An 18233-nucleotide genomic window follows, 5' to 3' on the forward strand; every position below is an offset into this window, starting at 1 on the left:
AAAATACCATGTATACACAGATAAAAACTAAAGCTTTCTGTGTTCCTCTACTGTCATACTGGTTAATATAGAAAATACCACGTATACACAGATAAAAACTTAAGCTTCATATATAGTATAGCTCATTACTTACTAGTGGAATAAACATAAGTATATCTCATTACTTACTAGTGGAATAAACATAAGTATAGCTCATTACTTACTAGTGGAATAAGGTGTTATGCTGGGAACATATTCCAATTTTCTTATCACATTTATTGATGGGCTGTCCATACATGTAGATTTCACCATGGGTCGGCTCCAATACACCAGTCATCATTTTTCTACAAAAATATGTGAACGTAATAAACATTTTTTCTTGATTCTAAATGGTGATACATATCCAAATGTACTGATAATTGCAACAAAGTACGGTTATCTTACATGGTACTAGTCTTAGCTGCTCCATTAATGTTACAAAGTATGGTTATCATACATGATAGTAATCCTTCAAATTATGGTTATCTTACATGGTAGTAATCCTACAAAGTATGGTTATCTTACATGATAGTAATCCTTCAAAGTATGGTTATCTTATATGATAGTAATCCTACAAAGTATGGTTATCTTACATGGTAGTAATCCTACAAAGTATAGTTATCTTACATAGTAGTAATCCTACAAAGTATGGTTATCTTACATAGTATTAATCCTACAAAGTATGGTTATCTGACATGGTAGTAATCCTACAAAGTATGGTTATCTTACATGTAGTAGTCCTATAAAGTATGGTTATCTTACATGGTAGTAATCTTAGCTGCTCCATTAATGTTACAAAGTATGGTTATCTTACATGATAGTAGTCCTACAAGGTATGGTTATCTTACATGTAGTAGTCCTATAGAGTATGGTTATTTTACATGTATAAGTCCTATAAAGTATGGTTATCTTACATGGTAGTAGTCTTAGCTGCTCCATTATGTCCCAAAAGAACAGTGATTTGGCCCTCGTAGAAATCTGCTGTCAAGTCCTTCACTGCCTTTGTTTTACCGTAGTTCTTAGAAAGGCCCTGAACCGACATTCCCACAGTCATGCTAGAGGGCATCGTCTGTACAAGTCCTTCTGTAAACAGTAAAACACTTAGAAAGGCCCTGAACAGACATTCCGACAGTCATGCTAGAGGGCATCGTCTGTACAAGTCCTTCTGTAAACAGTAAAACACTTAGAAAGGCCCTGAACAGACATTCCCACAGTCATGCTAGAGGGCATCGTCTGTACAAGTCCTTCTGTAAACAGTAAAACACTTAGAAAGGCCCTGAACAGACATTCCCACAGTCATGCTAGAGGGCATCGTCTGTACAAGTCCTTCTGTAAACAGTAAAACACTTAGAAAGGCCCTGAACAGACATTCCCACAGTCATGCTAGAGGGCATCGTCTGTACAAGTCCTTCTGTAAACAGTAAAACACTTAGAAAGGCCCTGAACAGACATTCCCACAGTCATGCTAGAGGGCATCGTCTGTACAAGTCCTTCTGTAAACAGTAAAACACTTAGAAAGGCCCTGAACAGACATTCCCACAGTCATGCTAGAGGGCATCGTCTGTACAAGTCCTTCTGTAAACAGTAAAACACTTAGAAAGGCCCTGAACAGACATTCCCACAGTCATGCTAGAGGGCATCGTCTGTACAAGTCCTTCTGTAAACAGTAAAACACTTAGAAAGGCCCTGAACAGACATTCCCACAGTCATGCTAGAGGGCATCGTCTGTACAAGTCCTTCTGTAAACAGTAAAACACTTAGAAAGGCCCTGAACAGACATTCCCACAGTCATGCTAGAGGGCATCGTCTGTACAAGTCCTTCTGTAAACAGTAAAACACTTAGAAAGGCCCTGAACAGACATTCCCACAGTCATGCTAGAGGGCATCGTCTGTACAAGTCCTTCTGTAAACAGTAAAACACTTAGAAAGGCCCTGAACAGACATTCCCACAGTCATGCTAGAGGGCATCGTCTGTACAAGTCCTTCTGTAAACAGTAAAACACTTAGAAAGGCCCTGAACAGACATTCCCACAGTCATGCTAGAGGGCATCGTCTGTACAAGTCCTTCTGTAAACAGTAAAACACTTAGAAAGGCCCTGAACAGACATTCCCACAGTCATGCTAGAGGGCATCGTCTGTACAAGTCCTTCTGTAAACAGTAAAACACTTAGAAAGGCCCTGAACAGACATTCCCACAGTCATGCTAGAGGGCATCGTCTGTACAAGTCCTTCTGTAAACAGTAAAACACTTAGAAAGGCCCTGAACAGACATTCCCACAGTCATGCTAGAGGGCATCGTCTGTACAAGTCCTTCTGTAAACAGTAAAACACTTAGAAAGGCCCTGAACAGACATTCCCACAGTCATGCTAGAGGGCATCGTCTGTACAGGTCCTTCTGTAAACAGTAAAACACTTAGAAAGGCCCTGAACAGACATTACCACACTCATGCTAGAGGGCATCGTCTGTACTAGGCCTTCTGTATACAGTCAATCACTTGGTTTCAAATTGGCTCCATTCTTTAAATACTGTACAAAAAACCTTTACAACAAAAATGTTATAGTGCTATAAATGAAATGGAATTAATATTAGCTTTGAAATATTTAAAAACAGATATACAAAGGATTGTAAATCCAGCATATTTTACATGTATGGTCAGAATAAATCTGTGTATCTACGTATAATATATGAGGGAGCTGAACGTGTATACTACAGGTTACTAAGTATTACCTTGATGTTGAGCTATGTACTTGGAGCTGGGTGAGCTTGACCTACAGCCCCAGTAGCCTGGAGACACAGGGAAATACCAAGGCTGAGATACACCATGCTTTCCTGTAAAAAAACCATTATATATAAGAATTTCTCTGCTATCCCTTTTGCCATCATATATAGGTAATATGAATTATATACTGATCTACAGTTACAAGCTGAATCCTTGTTAATCTACACAATAAAGGTTTTGGAAACAGCATTTGGATTAATGAATTTTCAGTTAAAACAAAACTTAATTTATGTCATACTTTTGCATTTTTCTAATATTTAAAGAGAATGCAACTTGAAACAAGTCATTAAAATTTATAAAATATTAGTGGTCAATTTCTTTTTTTATTAGATATGTGACATCGTACCTGGTCTGATGGTTCTCAGGTACCAGCCAATGATGAGGTAGACCACACCATCAATGAGCATCATGAGACAGCACCAGGCAAAGGACATATCATCTCCAGGCATGGGACTGGTATAGATCAAGTCCCAGTGCATGCCTACCAACTGTATCTCGTAACGAGCTATGTACTGAGCCGCGAACCCAAAGGAAGTCGTGGAAGACAAACACTGAAATAAAGGCATCAATCTGTTGATATTCAATTGTTCATCCATTTACAATAACAAAGGAATAGTAAAATACTCTCATAAAGAAGCTCAGTGCACTGATACATGTGTCTAATAATGTGAAAAGTATAAAATAAATGTTATCCTTAGGCAAGCTCATTGTAAATCAACTGTAGACAGAAACAAAACATCATGCTCTATGGCTTAGTAAAGGTAAAGCAATGTTTCTGTGCAACTTACAGCCAAAGTCATTGTTTGTGTATTACTAAAGGCTGAGTTTAACAAAATTAGAGTAAGGCTGAGTCTCTGTATTACAAAGTAAGGCTGAGTCTCTGTATTACAAAGTAAGGCTGAGCCTCGGTATTACAAAGTAAAGCTGAGCCTCTGTATTACAAAGTAAGGCTGAGCCTCTGTATTACAAAGTAAGGCTGAGCCTCTGTATTACAAAGTAAAGCTGAGTCTCTGTATTAAAAAGTAAGGCTGAGTGTCTGTATTACAAAGTAAAGCTGAGTCTCTGTATTACAAAGTAAAGCTGAGTCTCTGTATTACAAAGTAAGGCTGAGTCTCTGTATTACAAAGTAAGGCTGAGTCTCTGTATTACAAAGTAAGGCTCTGTATTACAAAGTAAAGCTGAGTCTCTGTATTACAAAGTAAAGCCGAGTCTCTGTATTACAAAGTAAAGCCAAGTCTCTGTATTACAAAGTAAGGCTGATTCTCTGTAATACAAAGTAAGGCTGAGTCTCTGTATTACAAAGTAAGGCTGAGTTTCTGTATTAAAAAGTGAAGCTGAGTCGTTGTATTACAAAATACGACTTGAGTCTCTGTATTACTTACAGCCAGGATCTTCTGCCAGAATTTCATCTGTACCTCCATAGAGATGAGCACTATATAGGGGATATAGGACGCACAGTACACCATCAGGACGGTCAGCACAGCCAGTGTGGCTTGTGTAAACAACGCACTCACCATATAACTGAAATAATACACAATATTTACAGGACTTAATTTGAATAATAAAGACTCATATAGACACCAGATATTACATTTCTGTATTTTTTGGATGACTTGGTGAACTGACAAAATTGAAATTCATTAAAAGTTATGATTCACTGTTTTATAAATCCTTTGGATCTGTCAATATGTGGATAACAGTTACCACATGGCTCAAAGCACTTCTCATGCACTCTCTTGTGATTTTCCATGTCAAAAAAACTTTTCAGAAATAGGAATAAAGATTTTTTGGTAACATAACATTACATATCACAACGGATTTAAAATTTAAAAAAGTCCTTAAAAAACAACAACAAGCTAAGTGAAGTACATCTATATCAAAGCACTTTTCAAAGAATATTGAACATGTTCAATCATTTTTCCAGGATTCACATATTTTCCAGCACTTTTCATAGCCTGTATGAACCGTGCACTAGTGAGTTTAGGGAAACCTGAAGTGTATTGGTTTACGTAACATACCATAACATGAGGCTGGAGAAACAGAAGATCAAGAAGTACAGGAAGAGGATGCCGAAGCTAGAGTAGATGTACAGGCTGCCCGCCTTCAGTACCACAATACAGATCACAGCGGTCAGCGACATAATCACGATGGAACTGAGGAACCACATCCACCAGTTTAGATAGCCGTACAGTCCCATCACCTTCAGGGCCTACAACACATAAAACACACAGATACAGGTAACAGTGCACTCACAGGTATAACAAGCCACTACAGGTAACAGTGCACTAACAGGTATAACAAGTCACTACAGGTACCAGTGCACTCACAGGTATAACAAGTCACTACAGGTAACAGTGCACTCACAGGTATAACAAGACACAACAGGTAACAGTGCACTCACAGGTATAACAAGTCACTACAGGTAACATACACTCACAGGTATAACAAGACACTACAGGTAACAGTGCACTCATAACAAGCCGCTACAGGTAACAGTGCATTCACAGGTATAACAAGCCGCTACAGGTACCAGTGCACTCACAGGTATAACAAGTCACTACAGGTACCAGTGCACTCACAGGTATAACAAGTCACTAGAGGTAACAATGCACTCACAGGTATAACAAGTCACTACATGTAACAGTGCACTCACAGGTATAACAAGTCACTACAGGTGCCATACACTCACAGGTATAACAAGTCACTACAGGTACCATACACTCATAGGTATAACAAGTCACTACAGGTACCAGTGCACTCACAGGTATAACAAGACACTACAGGTACCAGTGCACTCACAGGTATAACAAGTCACTACATGTAACAGTGCACTCACAGGTATGACAAGTCACTACATGTAACAGTGCACTCACAGGTATAACAAGTCACCACTGTAATAATTGTGTCACATCTGTAGTACTTATCACCAATGTAATAATTTTGTCACACCTGTAGTACTTATCACACTGTAATAATTTTGTCACACCTGTAGTACTTATCGCCACTGTAATAATTTTGTCACACCTGTAGTAATTATCACCACTGTAATAATTTTGTCACACCTGTAGTAATTATCACCACTGTAATAATTTTGTCACACCTGTAGTAATTATCACCACTGTAATAATTTTGTCACACCTGTAGTAATTATCACCACTGTAATAATTTTGTCACACCTGTAGTAATTATCACCACTGTAATAATTTTGTCACACCTGTAGTAATTATCACCACTGTAATAATTTTGTCACACCTGTAGTAATTATCACCACTGTAATAATTTTGTCACACCTGTAGTAATTATCACCACTGTAATAATTTTGTCACACCTGTAGTAATTATCACCACTGTAATAATTTTGTCACACCTGTAGTCTAATCACCACTGTAATAATTTTGCAACACCTGTAGTACTTATCACCACTGTAACAATTGTGTCACACCTATAGTACTTATCACACTGTAAAAATTGTGTCACACCTGTAGTACTTATCACACTGTAAAAATTGTGTCACACCTGTAGTACTTATCACCACTGTAATAATTGTGTCACACCTGTAGTACTTATCACCAATGTAATAATTGTGTCACATCTGTAGTACTTATCACACTGTAAAAATTGTGTCACACCTGTAGTACTTATTACCACTGTAATAATTGTGTCACACCTGTAGTACTTATCACCAATGTAATAATTGTGTCACACCTGTAGTACTTATCACCACTGTAATAATTTTGTCACACCTGTAGTACTTATCACCACTGTAATAATTTTGTCACACCTGTAGTACTTATCACCACTGTAATAATTTTGTCACACCTGTAGTACTTATCACCACTGTAATAATTTTGTCACACCTGTAGTACTTATCACCACTGTAATAATTTTGTCACACCTGTAGTACTTATCACCACTGTAATAATTTTGTCACACCTGTAGTACTTATCACCACTGTAATAATTTTGTCACACCTGTAGTACTTATCACCACTGTAATAATTTTGTCACACCTGTAGTACTTATCACCACTGTAATAATTTTGTCACACCTGTAGTACTTATCACCACTGTAATAATTTTGTCACACCTGTAGTACTTATCACCACTGTAATAATTTTGTCACACCTGTAGTACTTATCACCACTGTAATAATTTTGTCACACCTGTAGTACTTATCACCACTGTAATAATTTTGTCACACCTGTAGTACTTATCACCACTGTAATAATTTTGTCACACCTGTAGTACTTATCACCACTGTAATAATTTTGTCACACCTGTAGTACTTATCACCACTGTAATAATTTTGTCACACCTGTAGTACTTATCACCACTGTAATAATTTTGTCACACCTGTAGTACTTATCACCACTGTAATAATTTTGTCACACCTGTAGTACTTATCACCACTGTAATAATTTTGTCACACCTGTAGTACTTATCACCACTGTAATAATTTTGTCACACCTGTAGTACTTATCACCACTGTAATAATTTTGTCACACCTGTAGTACTTATCACCACTGTAATAATTTTGTCACACCTGTAGTACTTATCACCACTGTAATAATTTTGTCACACCTGTAGTACTTATTACCACTGTAATAATTGTGTCACACCTGTAGTACTTATCACCACTGTAATAATTTTGTCACACCTATAATACTTATCACCACTGTAATAATTTTGTCACACCTGTAGTACTTATCACCACTGTTATAATTTTGTCACACCTGTAGTACTTATCACCACTGTAATAATTGTGTCACACCTGCAGTCTTATCACCACTGTAATCATTTTGTCACACCTGTAGTCTTATCACCACTGTAATAATTTTGTCACACCTGTAGTACTTAAATTATCACCACTGTAATAATTTTGTCACACCTATAGTACTTGTCACCACTGTAATAATTTTGTCACACCTGTAGTACTTATCACCACTGTAATAATTTTGTCACACCTGTAGTTTTATCACCACTGTAATAATTTTGGCACACCTGTAGTACTTAAATTATCGCCACTGTAATAATTTTGTCACACCTGTAGTACTTATCACCATTGTTTTCTCTTAACATTAGAAACTAAAAAATATTCAAACAAATAAAGAATGAGGGTAGAATTGTATTTCTTTGCTTTCTGTAATGAATTCTATGTTTCTGTCTATATCTGGTATGTTTATCAGTTATACATGTACAAGTATTTATACAATGTAGGAAGAGTTACCTCCTCTTGGCCATACTGTCGGTCGTAAACAAGATTCTTGGTTGAGACAGCCAGAGCTGCGACCCACGCCAAAGTCATCATAATGGGCAATAAATACATACTCAGCGTGTTCATGTAGCTGTAAATACAATAAAAAATAGTTATAAACCCACTCAGGGTGTTCATGTAGCTGTAAATACAATAAAAAACAGTTACAAACCCACTCAGGGTGTTCATGTAGCTGTAAATACAATAAAAAATAGTTATAAACCCCCTCAGGGTGTTCATGTAGCTGTAAATACAATAAAAAACAGTTATAAACCCACTCAGGGTGTTCATGCAGCTGTAAATACCATAAAAAAAACCAGTTATAAACCCACTCTGGGTGTTCATGTAGCGGAATTTTTTATGAGTTTTATGAACTTAAAGTAAATAAAGGTTGAGGTTCCAGGAAAGCTTATTTTATATTTATTAACCTGCTTGAGTTGTTCATTCAAACATATTTTATTAATAACTCACGTGTCGTTTACATGACATGGAGCTGGAAACTGTTTGACATGGACAACTGGGTCATTGGGAGACTGTCCAGTCTGCATGCGTATGATGGCTGAGTCCACCATGTCCTGCAGCTGTATGAACCCTCGTGTGTACCTCATGTCAAACACCATGTTGTCTTCTGGATATGGCCTCCACATCCTGTCACAGGAAAATACTCCACATATATAGTAATTCCATACACAATGTACAGTAAAAGGTCCAACGATGCTAAGTTATTTACTTTTTAGATAAAGTTTTACATGGCATTGTTATATGCACAATACCTGGTTACCTTACATATTCCTAGTAATACACATGACATCAGTCCTGGTAACCATAGTTACCATACATATTCCAGGTTACATAACATCAGTCCTAGTTACCCAGGTAACTAATTCCTGATTCTATACATGCCCTTAGTCCTGTTTACTATACTAATCCCAGGTCGAAGTACTCACCGTTCCTTTAGCCTCACAGTGTTCCTCACATTCTCAATATCCATACGTAGTTTGTATGATACATGTTTACTATACTAATCCCAGGTCGACAGTACTCACCGTTCCTTTAGCCTCACAGTGTTCCTCACATTCTCAATATCCATACGTAGTTTGTATGATACATGTTTTGGCAGCTGGTATGTTGTTGCTCTCTTTTTCCTGCTGTTATCTTCTAGATTATCAAACGCAACCACTGAAAATGTAATGGAGAATTTACCAATAAATATGGTTTTATTGTTAACTTGCAGTTTGTGTGGTTTAATTGGCTAAGAAGAAAATACCTCCCTAAACAAGAGTATAAACAGGTGGAAGGTCCATCTGAAGTCACGTAGAAACCACTCTTACTCATTCTATAACAGGTGGAAGTTCCATCTGAAGTCCCGCAGCAGCCACTCTCACCCATTCTATAACAGATGGAAGGTCCATCTGAAGTCACGTAGCAACCATTCTCACCCATTCTATAACAGGAGGAAGGTCCATCTGAAGTCACGTAGAAACCACTCTCACCCATTCTATAACAGATGGAAGGTCCATCTGAAGTCGCGTAGCAACCATTCTCACCCATTCTATACCAGGTGGAAGGTCCATCTGAAGTCACTTAGCAACCACTCACTCATTCTATAACAGGTGGAAGCTCCATCTGAAGTCACGTAGCAACCATTCTCACCCATTCTATAACAGGTGGAAGGTCAATCTGAAGTAACGTAGCAACCACTCTTACTCATTCTATAACAGGTGGAAGTTCCATCTGAAGTCCCGCAGCAGCCACTCTCACCCATTCTATACCAGGTGGAAGGTCCATCTGAAGTCACTTAGCAACCACTCACTCATTCTATAACCCGTTCCTTTAGCCTCACAGTGTTCCTCACATTCTCAATATCCATACGTAGTTTGTATGATACATGTTTTGGCAGCTGGTATGTTGTTGCTCTCTTTTTCCTGCTGTTATCTTCTAGATGATCAAACGCAACCACTGAAAATGTAATGGAGAATTTACCAATAAATATAGTTTTATTGTTAACTTGCAGTTTGTGTGGTTTAATTGGCTAAGAAGAAAATCCCTCCCTAAACAAGAGTATAAACAGGTGGAAGGTCCATCTGAAGTCACGGAGCAACCACTCTTACTCATTCTATAACAGGTGGAAGGTCAATCTGAAGTCACGTAGCAACCACTCTTTCTCATTCTATAACAGGTGGAAGGTCAATCTGAAGTCACGTAGCAACCACTCTCACTCATTGTATAACAGGTGGAAGGTCCATCTGAAGTCACTTAGCAGCCACTCTCACCCATTCTATAACAGATGGAAGGTCCATCTGAAGTCACGTAGCAACCACTCTTTCTCATTCTATAACAGGTGGAAGGTCCTTCTAAATTCTCTTACCAGCCACTCTCACTCATTCTATAACAGATGGAAGGTCCATCTGAAGTCGCGTAGCAACCATTCTCACCCATTCTATAACAGGTGGAAGGTCAATCTGAAGTCACGTAGCAACCACTCTTACTCATTCTATAACAGGTGGAAGGTTTATCTGAAGTCACTTAGCAACCACTCACTCATTCTATAACAGGTGGAAGGTCCATCTGAAGTCACGTAGCAACCACTCTCACTCATTCTATAACAGATGGAAGGTCCATCTGAGGTCACGTAGCAACCACTCTCACCCATTCTATAACAGATGGAAGGTCCATCTGAAGTCACGTAGCAACCACTCTCACTCATTCTATAACAGATGGAAGGTCCATCTGAGGTCACGTAGCAACCACTCGCACCCATTCTATAACAGATGGAAGGTCCATCTGAAGTCACGTAGAAACCACTCTTACTCATTCTATAACAGGTGGAAGGTCCATCTGAAGTCACTTAGCAACCACTCACTCATTCTATAACAGGTGGAAGCTCCATCTGAAGTCACGTAGCAACCACTCTCACTCATTCTATAACAGGTGGAAGGTCTATCTGAGGTCACGTAGCAGCCACTCTCACCTATTCTATAACAGGTGGAAGGTCCATCTGAAGTCACTTAGCAGCCACTCTCACCCATTCTATAACAAAGTTTAATTCTCTATCACCTTAGATTTATAGTCATGTTGATGGGAGAATTTTGTTATCATAATTTTAACTGAATTCCATTTTGTATATTTGAAGTGAGACTTCTCCTATGAAAATTTCATTTAACAGCAAAAATGTGCCATATTGATATTGTTTGCGGGGAAAAACTCTTACTTGGAGATAAAAAAAAATAAAAAAATCAAGGGTTTATCAGGGTTTCTTGGGAAAAGGACCCAGGGACAAAACACGGGATAGAATCATTAATATAAGAACCATATGGGGAAATTTGGATGATCATTGTAACAAGATACAATAAATGCTGTTCCTTAGGAACTAAATAATTTACCTGCGAGTAAGTTATTGGTGGCACCATAATCATAAGCTGCTCTCATAACATCAGACTCTGTGTCATAGCCCTGGAATCTGTTCATCTCCAGACAGGAGGTGTAGTTTATCAGTAAGTGAGATAAGTATTCCATACTGGTCAAGTCATCCTGGTCAAAGTTGTCCAGCAAGCCCAGTCCTGATACCAAGTCGTCTGCAGACATGCCAGTCACCGACTGCAGCATACCCTTAACCAAGCTGTTGGATGCCATACTCTGAGAATCAAAGGATAAATGCAAGTGTAGAAAAATGTTAAACGTCATTTAAAATCAAGGATGCAATATCCCTAGCCATTCTTTTTGAAAGCTGTGGTTACTAAGCTTAAGCAGTGGTGAGATTTTTTCGTACTTAACACTTATGTATCATTTAACCTCTTGTCATAATCATAATTGCATACCAACTAATGTTACTTGACGCTCCTCTAGACAGAGACTACACATCAAAGTTATTGGTCGCCAGGAACTAGAAACTATTGGCCATAAACAGCTACTGACAGGAAGGATACAAGTACCAAGTGACCACACTACACCCCCTTACTGGAAGGTTAGTAATTGACAAATATGTTCAAAAAGTAGATAAGTGTTTATCTTATACAATGCTTACATTAATGTTGGTCATCAGATTTGGATCAGACTTGAGCTGGTTTAAGTCCGTCAGACCTTTTGCCCAAAGGCGACCATAGTACTGAACATCGTCCAACACTCCAAACGATGAGTTGTACATCTGGAAGACATTTACCACATTATACAGTAGTTAATAATTACTAAGAGATAATGTTATTAATTTTTGACATAAAGTAATCAATACATGGTGTTTATGTGTTATTTTTTGTATTTGAAATATGTTTGCACATTTCAGTATTCTAAAACAAGAGGCCCAGAGGGCCTGTATTGCTCACCTGAAAATGTTTGAAATAATTGGTATGAAGTTTAGATATAGCACTCCATGGTAGGTGCTGTAAGTACATATGAAATTTTAGAAAGATCCATCCAGTACTTGAGATATAACGAGAAAAAACTTCAAACAGAGCACACCCCTATGCCCCTAGGGGGGTCATACCCATCAATTATACAAAATTGAGACCCCTTGGCCCAAGGATGCTCCAGACTAAATAACTTAATCTTGATGGTAGCAAAAGGATTTTAAAGGTTTTACCTCTATTTCTCCTATTGGGCCCAATAGGAGAAATAGAGGTTGCCCTCTGGGAGACCACACCCACTGCTTATACAAAATTGGTTCCCCTTCACCCAAGGATGCTTCATAACAAATTTGGACAAAATCCTGTCATTCATACGGAAGAAGGTATTTGAAGAATTTGCTATGTTTCCCCTATTGGGCCCCTCCCTTCTGCCCCCAGGGTGGGGGGGGGCAGACTTGCTGTTTATACGGAGTGGAGTCCTTTTGCCCAAGGATGCTTCAGACTAAATTAGGATAAAATCCATCATTCCCTATGGTAGAAGAAGGATTATAAAGGTTTCACTTCTATTTCCCCTATTGGGCCCCACCCCTCAGGTCCCAGGGGGGGGGGGCACACCCAGCGTTTAACCAAAATTGGTTCCCCTTCACCCAAGGATGCTTCAGACCAAATATGGAACAAATCCTGTCATTCCTACAGAAGAAAGATTTTGAAGAATTTGCTATATTTCCCCTATTAGGGGCCAGACCCACCGTTTATATAAAATTGGTTCCCTTCACCCAAGGATACTCCACGCCAAATATGGAACAAATCCTATCATTCCTACAGAAGAAAGATTTTGAAGAATTTGCTATATTTCCCCTATTGGGCCCCGCCCCTGAGGGGCCAGACCCACCGTTTATACAAAATCGGTTCCCTTCACCCAAGGATTTTCCAGGCCAAATATGCAACAAATCCTTTCATTCCTACAGAAGAAGAGGGATATTAAAGAATTTGCTATGTTTCCCCTATTGGGCCCCGCCCCTCAGGCCCCTGGGGGCCAGACCCACCGTTTATACAAAATTGGTTCCCTTTCCCCCAAGGATGCTTCTGACCAAATATGGAACAAATCCTTTCATTCCTACAGAAGAAGAAGGATATTAAAGAATTTGCTATGTTTCCCCTATTGGGCCACGCCCCTCTGGCCCCTGGGGGCCAGACCCACCGTTTATACAAAATTGGTTCTCCTTCCCCCAAGGATGCTTCTGCTTCTGACCAAATATTGGGGGGGGGGCCCAGACCCACCATTTATACAAAATTGAGACCCCTTGGCCCAAGGATACTCCAGACTAAATTAGGATAAAATCCCTTAATCCCTCGGTAAAACAAGGATTTAAAGGTTTGACCTCTATTTCCCCTATTGGGCCCCGCCCCTCAGGTCCCAGGGGGGGCCATACCCACCGTTTATACAAAATTGAGTCCCTTTGACCTAAGGATGCTCCAGACCAAATTAAGTCAAAATCTACTTGGCCGTTCAGGACTAGTAGTGTTTTAAAGGAAAGTTGACAGACGACAGACGCTGCGGTATAGCATAAGCTCACCATGGTCCTTCGGACCAGGTGAGCTAAAAACAATTTTAATGAATTTCAGGCATTTAAAAAATGATTAGAAACTACCATAATGTTCGGTACCCACCATTTGAGCGAGTTGCTGAGTTGTTGGGGTATTGGGACTGTACAGGATTTTACCACGCATTAATGGTTTCAGGTACGTCCAAATAACTGGCCCGTATTTTGAGGTTGCAATTTGCACATACATTTCTTGGCAGAATCCCTCTGTGAAAAGAGTAATAAGATTTTATGATTCAATGTTTCAACACACATCTCAATTATCACACATGAATACTAAAGGTATACATTTTTATTTCCCTGTCAGAAAGTACTGTATACAAAATAGATAACTTAGGATTTTAGCTATGTCAAATTGATGTACAGTATGCAAATCATCATATGAAACCGACTTTATACTGGAAACGTGTCCATAAGCACAGATGTCCAGCCCCAACACTTTAGAACTAAAGCATGGTCACAGAGGTTACAGTCAAAAGTCAAAATCACCAAATATTGTGCACCATGTTTTAATCATAAAGGTGTATAAGTTATGCCAAATTGATTTACAGTATGTTATACTTAAAACAAGAGGCCCAGAGGGCCTGTATCGCTCACCTGAATATATGTTTAAAATAATTGGTATGAATTAAAGATATAGCACTCCATGGTAGGTGCTGTAAGTACATATGAAATTTCAGAAAGATCCATCAAGTACTTGAGATTTAGCAAGAACAAACTTCAAACAGAGTCCCACCCCTATGCTCTAAGGGGGTCATACCCACCGTTTATACAAAATTGGTTCCCCTTTACCCAAGGATGCTCCACACAAAATATGGACCAAATCCTTTCATTCCTACAGAAGAAGGATTTTGAAGAAAATTTACTATGTTTCCCCTATTGGGCCCCACCCTTCAGACCCACGGTTTATACAAAATTGGTTCCCCTTTACCCAAGGATGCTTCTGGCCAAATATGGAACAAATCCTTTCATTCTTAGAGAAGAAAAAGGATTTTAAAGAATTTACTATATTTCCCCTATTAGGCCACACCCCTCAGCCCTCAGGGGGGGCCACACCCACAGTTTATACAAAATTGGTTCCCCTTTACCCAAGGATGCTCCACACCAAATATGGACCAAATCCTTTCGTTCCTACAGAAGAAGAAGGATTTTGAAGAAAATTTGCTATGTTTCCCCTATTGGGCCCCTCCCCTCAGGCCCCTTGGGGGCCAGACCCACGGTTTATACAAAATTGGTTCCCCTGGCTTCATCCAAGGATGCTTCAGACCAAATATGAAACAAATCTTTTCATTCCTACAGAAGAAGAAGGATTTTAAAGAATTTGCTATATTACCCCTATTGCTCCCCCCCCCCCTCAGCCCCCAGGGGGGCCAGACCCACCATTTATAAAAAATTTGTTCCCATTCCCCCAAGGATGCTTTTGACCAAATTTGGTTAAAATCTGCTCAGTCATTCATGACTAGTAGCATTTTAAAGGAAAAATTGACGGATGGACGACGGACGCTGCGGTATGGCATAGAAATGTGTCTGTAAGGCACCTATGTCCAACTCCCACACTCAAGCATGGTTACAGAGGTCAGAGGTTCTACTTATAAAGGCCGAAAAAAGCATGTGAAATTGTGTGACCCGAGCTGTAGTATTTAGTCAATAGTTGGCATAAACACAAAAACCTTACCAAAGTCACAGAGGTCAAGGTTAAAACAATGTCATGAAACATGTTCTACTAATAAAACTCACACAAGCATGTGAAGTTACATGACCCTAGCTGCAGTCTGCCTTTACTTAATATTAACCAGCAAGAAGGAAGACAAGGGTATGTATATAATTCAATATACCCGGCACAATTTGTGGCAGAGAATACACATACACAGTATCTATATTTAGACTTAAATCTAGTTCGCTTCATGATCAATGACCTAGCTTGTCCTTAAGCTAAGAGGTTCACTGGTTCCCTTCTTGTTCTTCAGTGGAACAGAGATTTCAATATCAAGTTATTTACGGTTATTTTAAAATAGCCATCTTTAATCACTTGCAATCACATAATTACACAAGAGTTAAGTAAAGCGGTACATGATATGCCCGTCAGATGTCGAATGAGCAGTTTGCCACAAAGGGCCATAAGTGCATAAATTTTGGAGAGATAAGCGTCAATTCTACAAAGGGCCATAACTGCATATCAAACTTGTCCGAGCTTTCATGGCAATTAACCTTCCTACCATGTTTGAAATTAATCCATTCAAAATTACTGAAGTTATTGAGAGGAAACTGTTTCGACAATTCTACAAAGGGCCATAACTCCGTAAATAACAGGCAAATAATTTTGGTTATCGAACTTGTCCAAGCTTTCATGGCAATGAACCTTCCTACCAAGTTTGAAATTAATCCATTCAAAATACTCAAGGTATTGAGTGGAAACTAATGTGTGCCCGCCCGCCCGCGTGAAAACATAATACGTCCCGTCATTTGATGGGCGTATAATAATAACATAATCAGAAAATGACAAAAATGACAATGAAAAAATATCAAACTGACAAAATGACATAACTACAAAATGACCAAGGCACAGAATACAAGAGCAGGCTTAGCATGCATGACTTTAAGTGGAACAAAAAGAAAGGAAGTTAATTTTCAAAACAAAGATTATATATTTTCAAAGAAAGTAAGATGAAAACCTAGCTAGTGTGTTAGCCTATAGACAAACTGATAGTAACAAAAGTAACCCTTACAGATGTGTAGTATTACCGATAGTAATATAGGTAACCCTTACAGGTGTACAGTATTACGTCTAACACTGGTTATTGTTGTCCGTCCCAATATAGCCCGTTATAATCTATACTAAAATATTTCTTTGTTTAAATCTTGTATCATTTGATAGTATGTTAATTAAGTTATGTAAAAATATTTCGACTAGCTGTAGATAGAGGATAGATTTCTTTAACAATTTTAATAAGATTTTAATTTTTTTTCCATGGACTGCTTGGCGAGGCTAGAAATATGAACTAAAAAATGTTGATATTTCTTACAAAATTACAAACATGAAGAAATCAAATTCACTTTGACAGACTACAGATAAAAAAATCACACTCGTGCTGCAAATTATACCCAAGCTGAAATATTTTCAAATCTAGTCTACTTCAAAGCAATTTACAAATACAAGCTGCAATTTTCAAATCTAGAATGCTCAAAGTAATGTATACAAACCACTATCTGATTGGCCTGTGGCAACTGGAATAAGAATGCATGAAAAGTTCAATTCTGCATGCATATAGATTATTTTGTCATAATTAATTCTATGAGTAAGCGGCACCATTCTCTCTCCTCCTGCTGATTCTCTCCAGATAGGTGAGGAGACTTTTAGGTTATTAGACAACTTTTCCTTTTCAATGTGATTGTATGTAGCCATACAGCTACATAAAGGTCAGACTCCCCTCACTGGTATAACATGTGGGCTAAGGTCAGGCTCCCCTCACTGGTATAACATGTGGACTAAGGTCAGGCTCCCCTCATTGGTATAACATGTGGGCTAAGGTCAGGCTCCCCTCACTTGTATAACATGTGACTAAGGTCAGGCTCCCCTCATTGGTATAACATGTGGGCTAAGGTCAGGCTCCCCTCACTGGTATAACATGTGGGCTAAGGTCAGGCTCCCCTCACTGGTATAACATGTGGGCTAAGGTCAGGCTCCCCTCATTGGTATAACATGTGGGCTAAGGTCAGGCTCCCCTCATTGGTATAACAAGTGACTAAGGTCAGGCTCCCCTCATTGGTATAACATGTGGGCTAAAGTCAGGCTCCCCTCATTGGTATAACAAGTGACTAAGGTCAGGCTCCCCTCATTGGTATAACATGTGGGCTAAGCATGCTACCACTACAATGGGGTTGAAATCTCCCCAGTACTTGAGGAGATGTTATTTGTCTGACATGTATATATGATCAACATGTGACTAACCCTCACAGGAACACAACTCCTGTCTGACATGTATATATGATCAACATGTGACTAACCCTCACAGGGACACAGCTCCCGTCTGACATGTATATATGATCAACATGTGACTAACCCTCACAGAGACACAACTCCTGTCTGACATGTATATATGATCAACATGTGACTAACCCTCACAGGGACACAGCTCCCGTCTGACATGTATATATGATCAACATGTGACTAACCCTCACAGAGACACAACTCCTGTCTGACATGTATATATGATCAACATGTGACTAACCCTCACAGGGA

The 18233-nt window shown here is 39.0% G+C and overlaps 1 protein-coding gene across 3 annotated transcripts in view; it reads right to left on the reverse strand.

The window, feature by feature from the left end:
* LOC110457519 (ATP-binding cassette sub-family A member 1-like) overlaps positions 1 to 18233 on the reverse strand; it is an 86160-nt gene that overhangs the window by 35762 nt on the left and 32165 nt on the right. Inside the window, exons 28-41 of one of the 3 annotated variants that reach the window (XM_021508839.1) lie at positions 17195 to 17218; positions 14061 to 14200; positions 12074 to 12193; positions 11433 to 11685; positions 9158 to 9228; positions 8997 to 9058; positions 8521 to 8697; positions 8023 to 8140; positions 4817 to 5007; positions 4181 to 4319; positions 3145 to 3349; positions 2747 to 2848; positions 933 to 1101; positions 204 to 323 (exon numbers count right to left, since the gene is read on the reverse strand). In XM_021508839.1, the coding sequence (XP_021364514.1) occupies positions 204 to 323; positions 933 to 1101; positions 2747 to 2848; positions 3145 to 3349; positions 4181 to 4319; positions 4817 to 5007; positions 8023 to 8140; positions 8521 to 8697; positions 8997 to 9058; positions 9158 to 9228; positions 11433 to 11685; positions 12074 to 12193; positions 14061 to 14200; positions 17195 to 17218 (1891 nt within the window). Of the gene's footprint in view, positions 1 to 203; positions 324 to 932; positions 1102 to 2746; positions 2849 to 3144; positions 3350 to 4180; positions 4320 to 4816; positions 5008 to 8022; positions 8141 to 8520; positions 8698 to 8996; positions 9061 to 9095; positions 9229 to 9939; positions 10009 to 11432; positions 11686 to 12073; positions 12194 to 14060; positions 14201 to 17194; positions 17219 to 18233 lie in introns of all 3 variants that reach the window. The other 2 variants (XM_021508840.1, XM_021508841.1) reach the window with 2 other exon arrangements.

The sequence above is a fragment of the Mizuhopecten yessoensis genome, unplaced genomic scaffold (assembly GCF_002113885.1).
Source record: "Mizuhopecten yessoensis strain PY_sf001 unplaced genomic scaffold, ASM211388v2 scaffold9173, whole genome shotgun sequence".
NCBI classification, from domain to species: domain Eukaryota; kingdom Metazoa; phylum Mollusca; class Bivalvia; order Pectinida; family Pectinidae; genus Mizuhopecten; species Mizuhopecten yessoensis.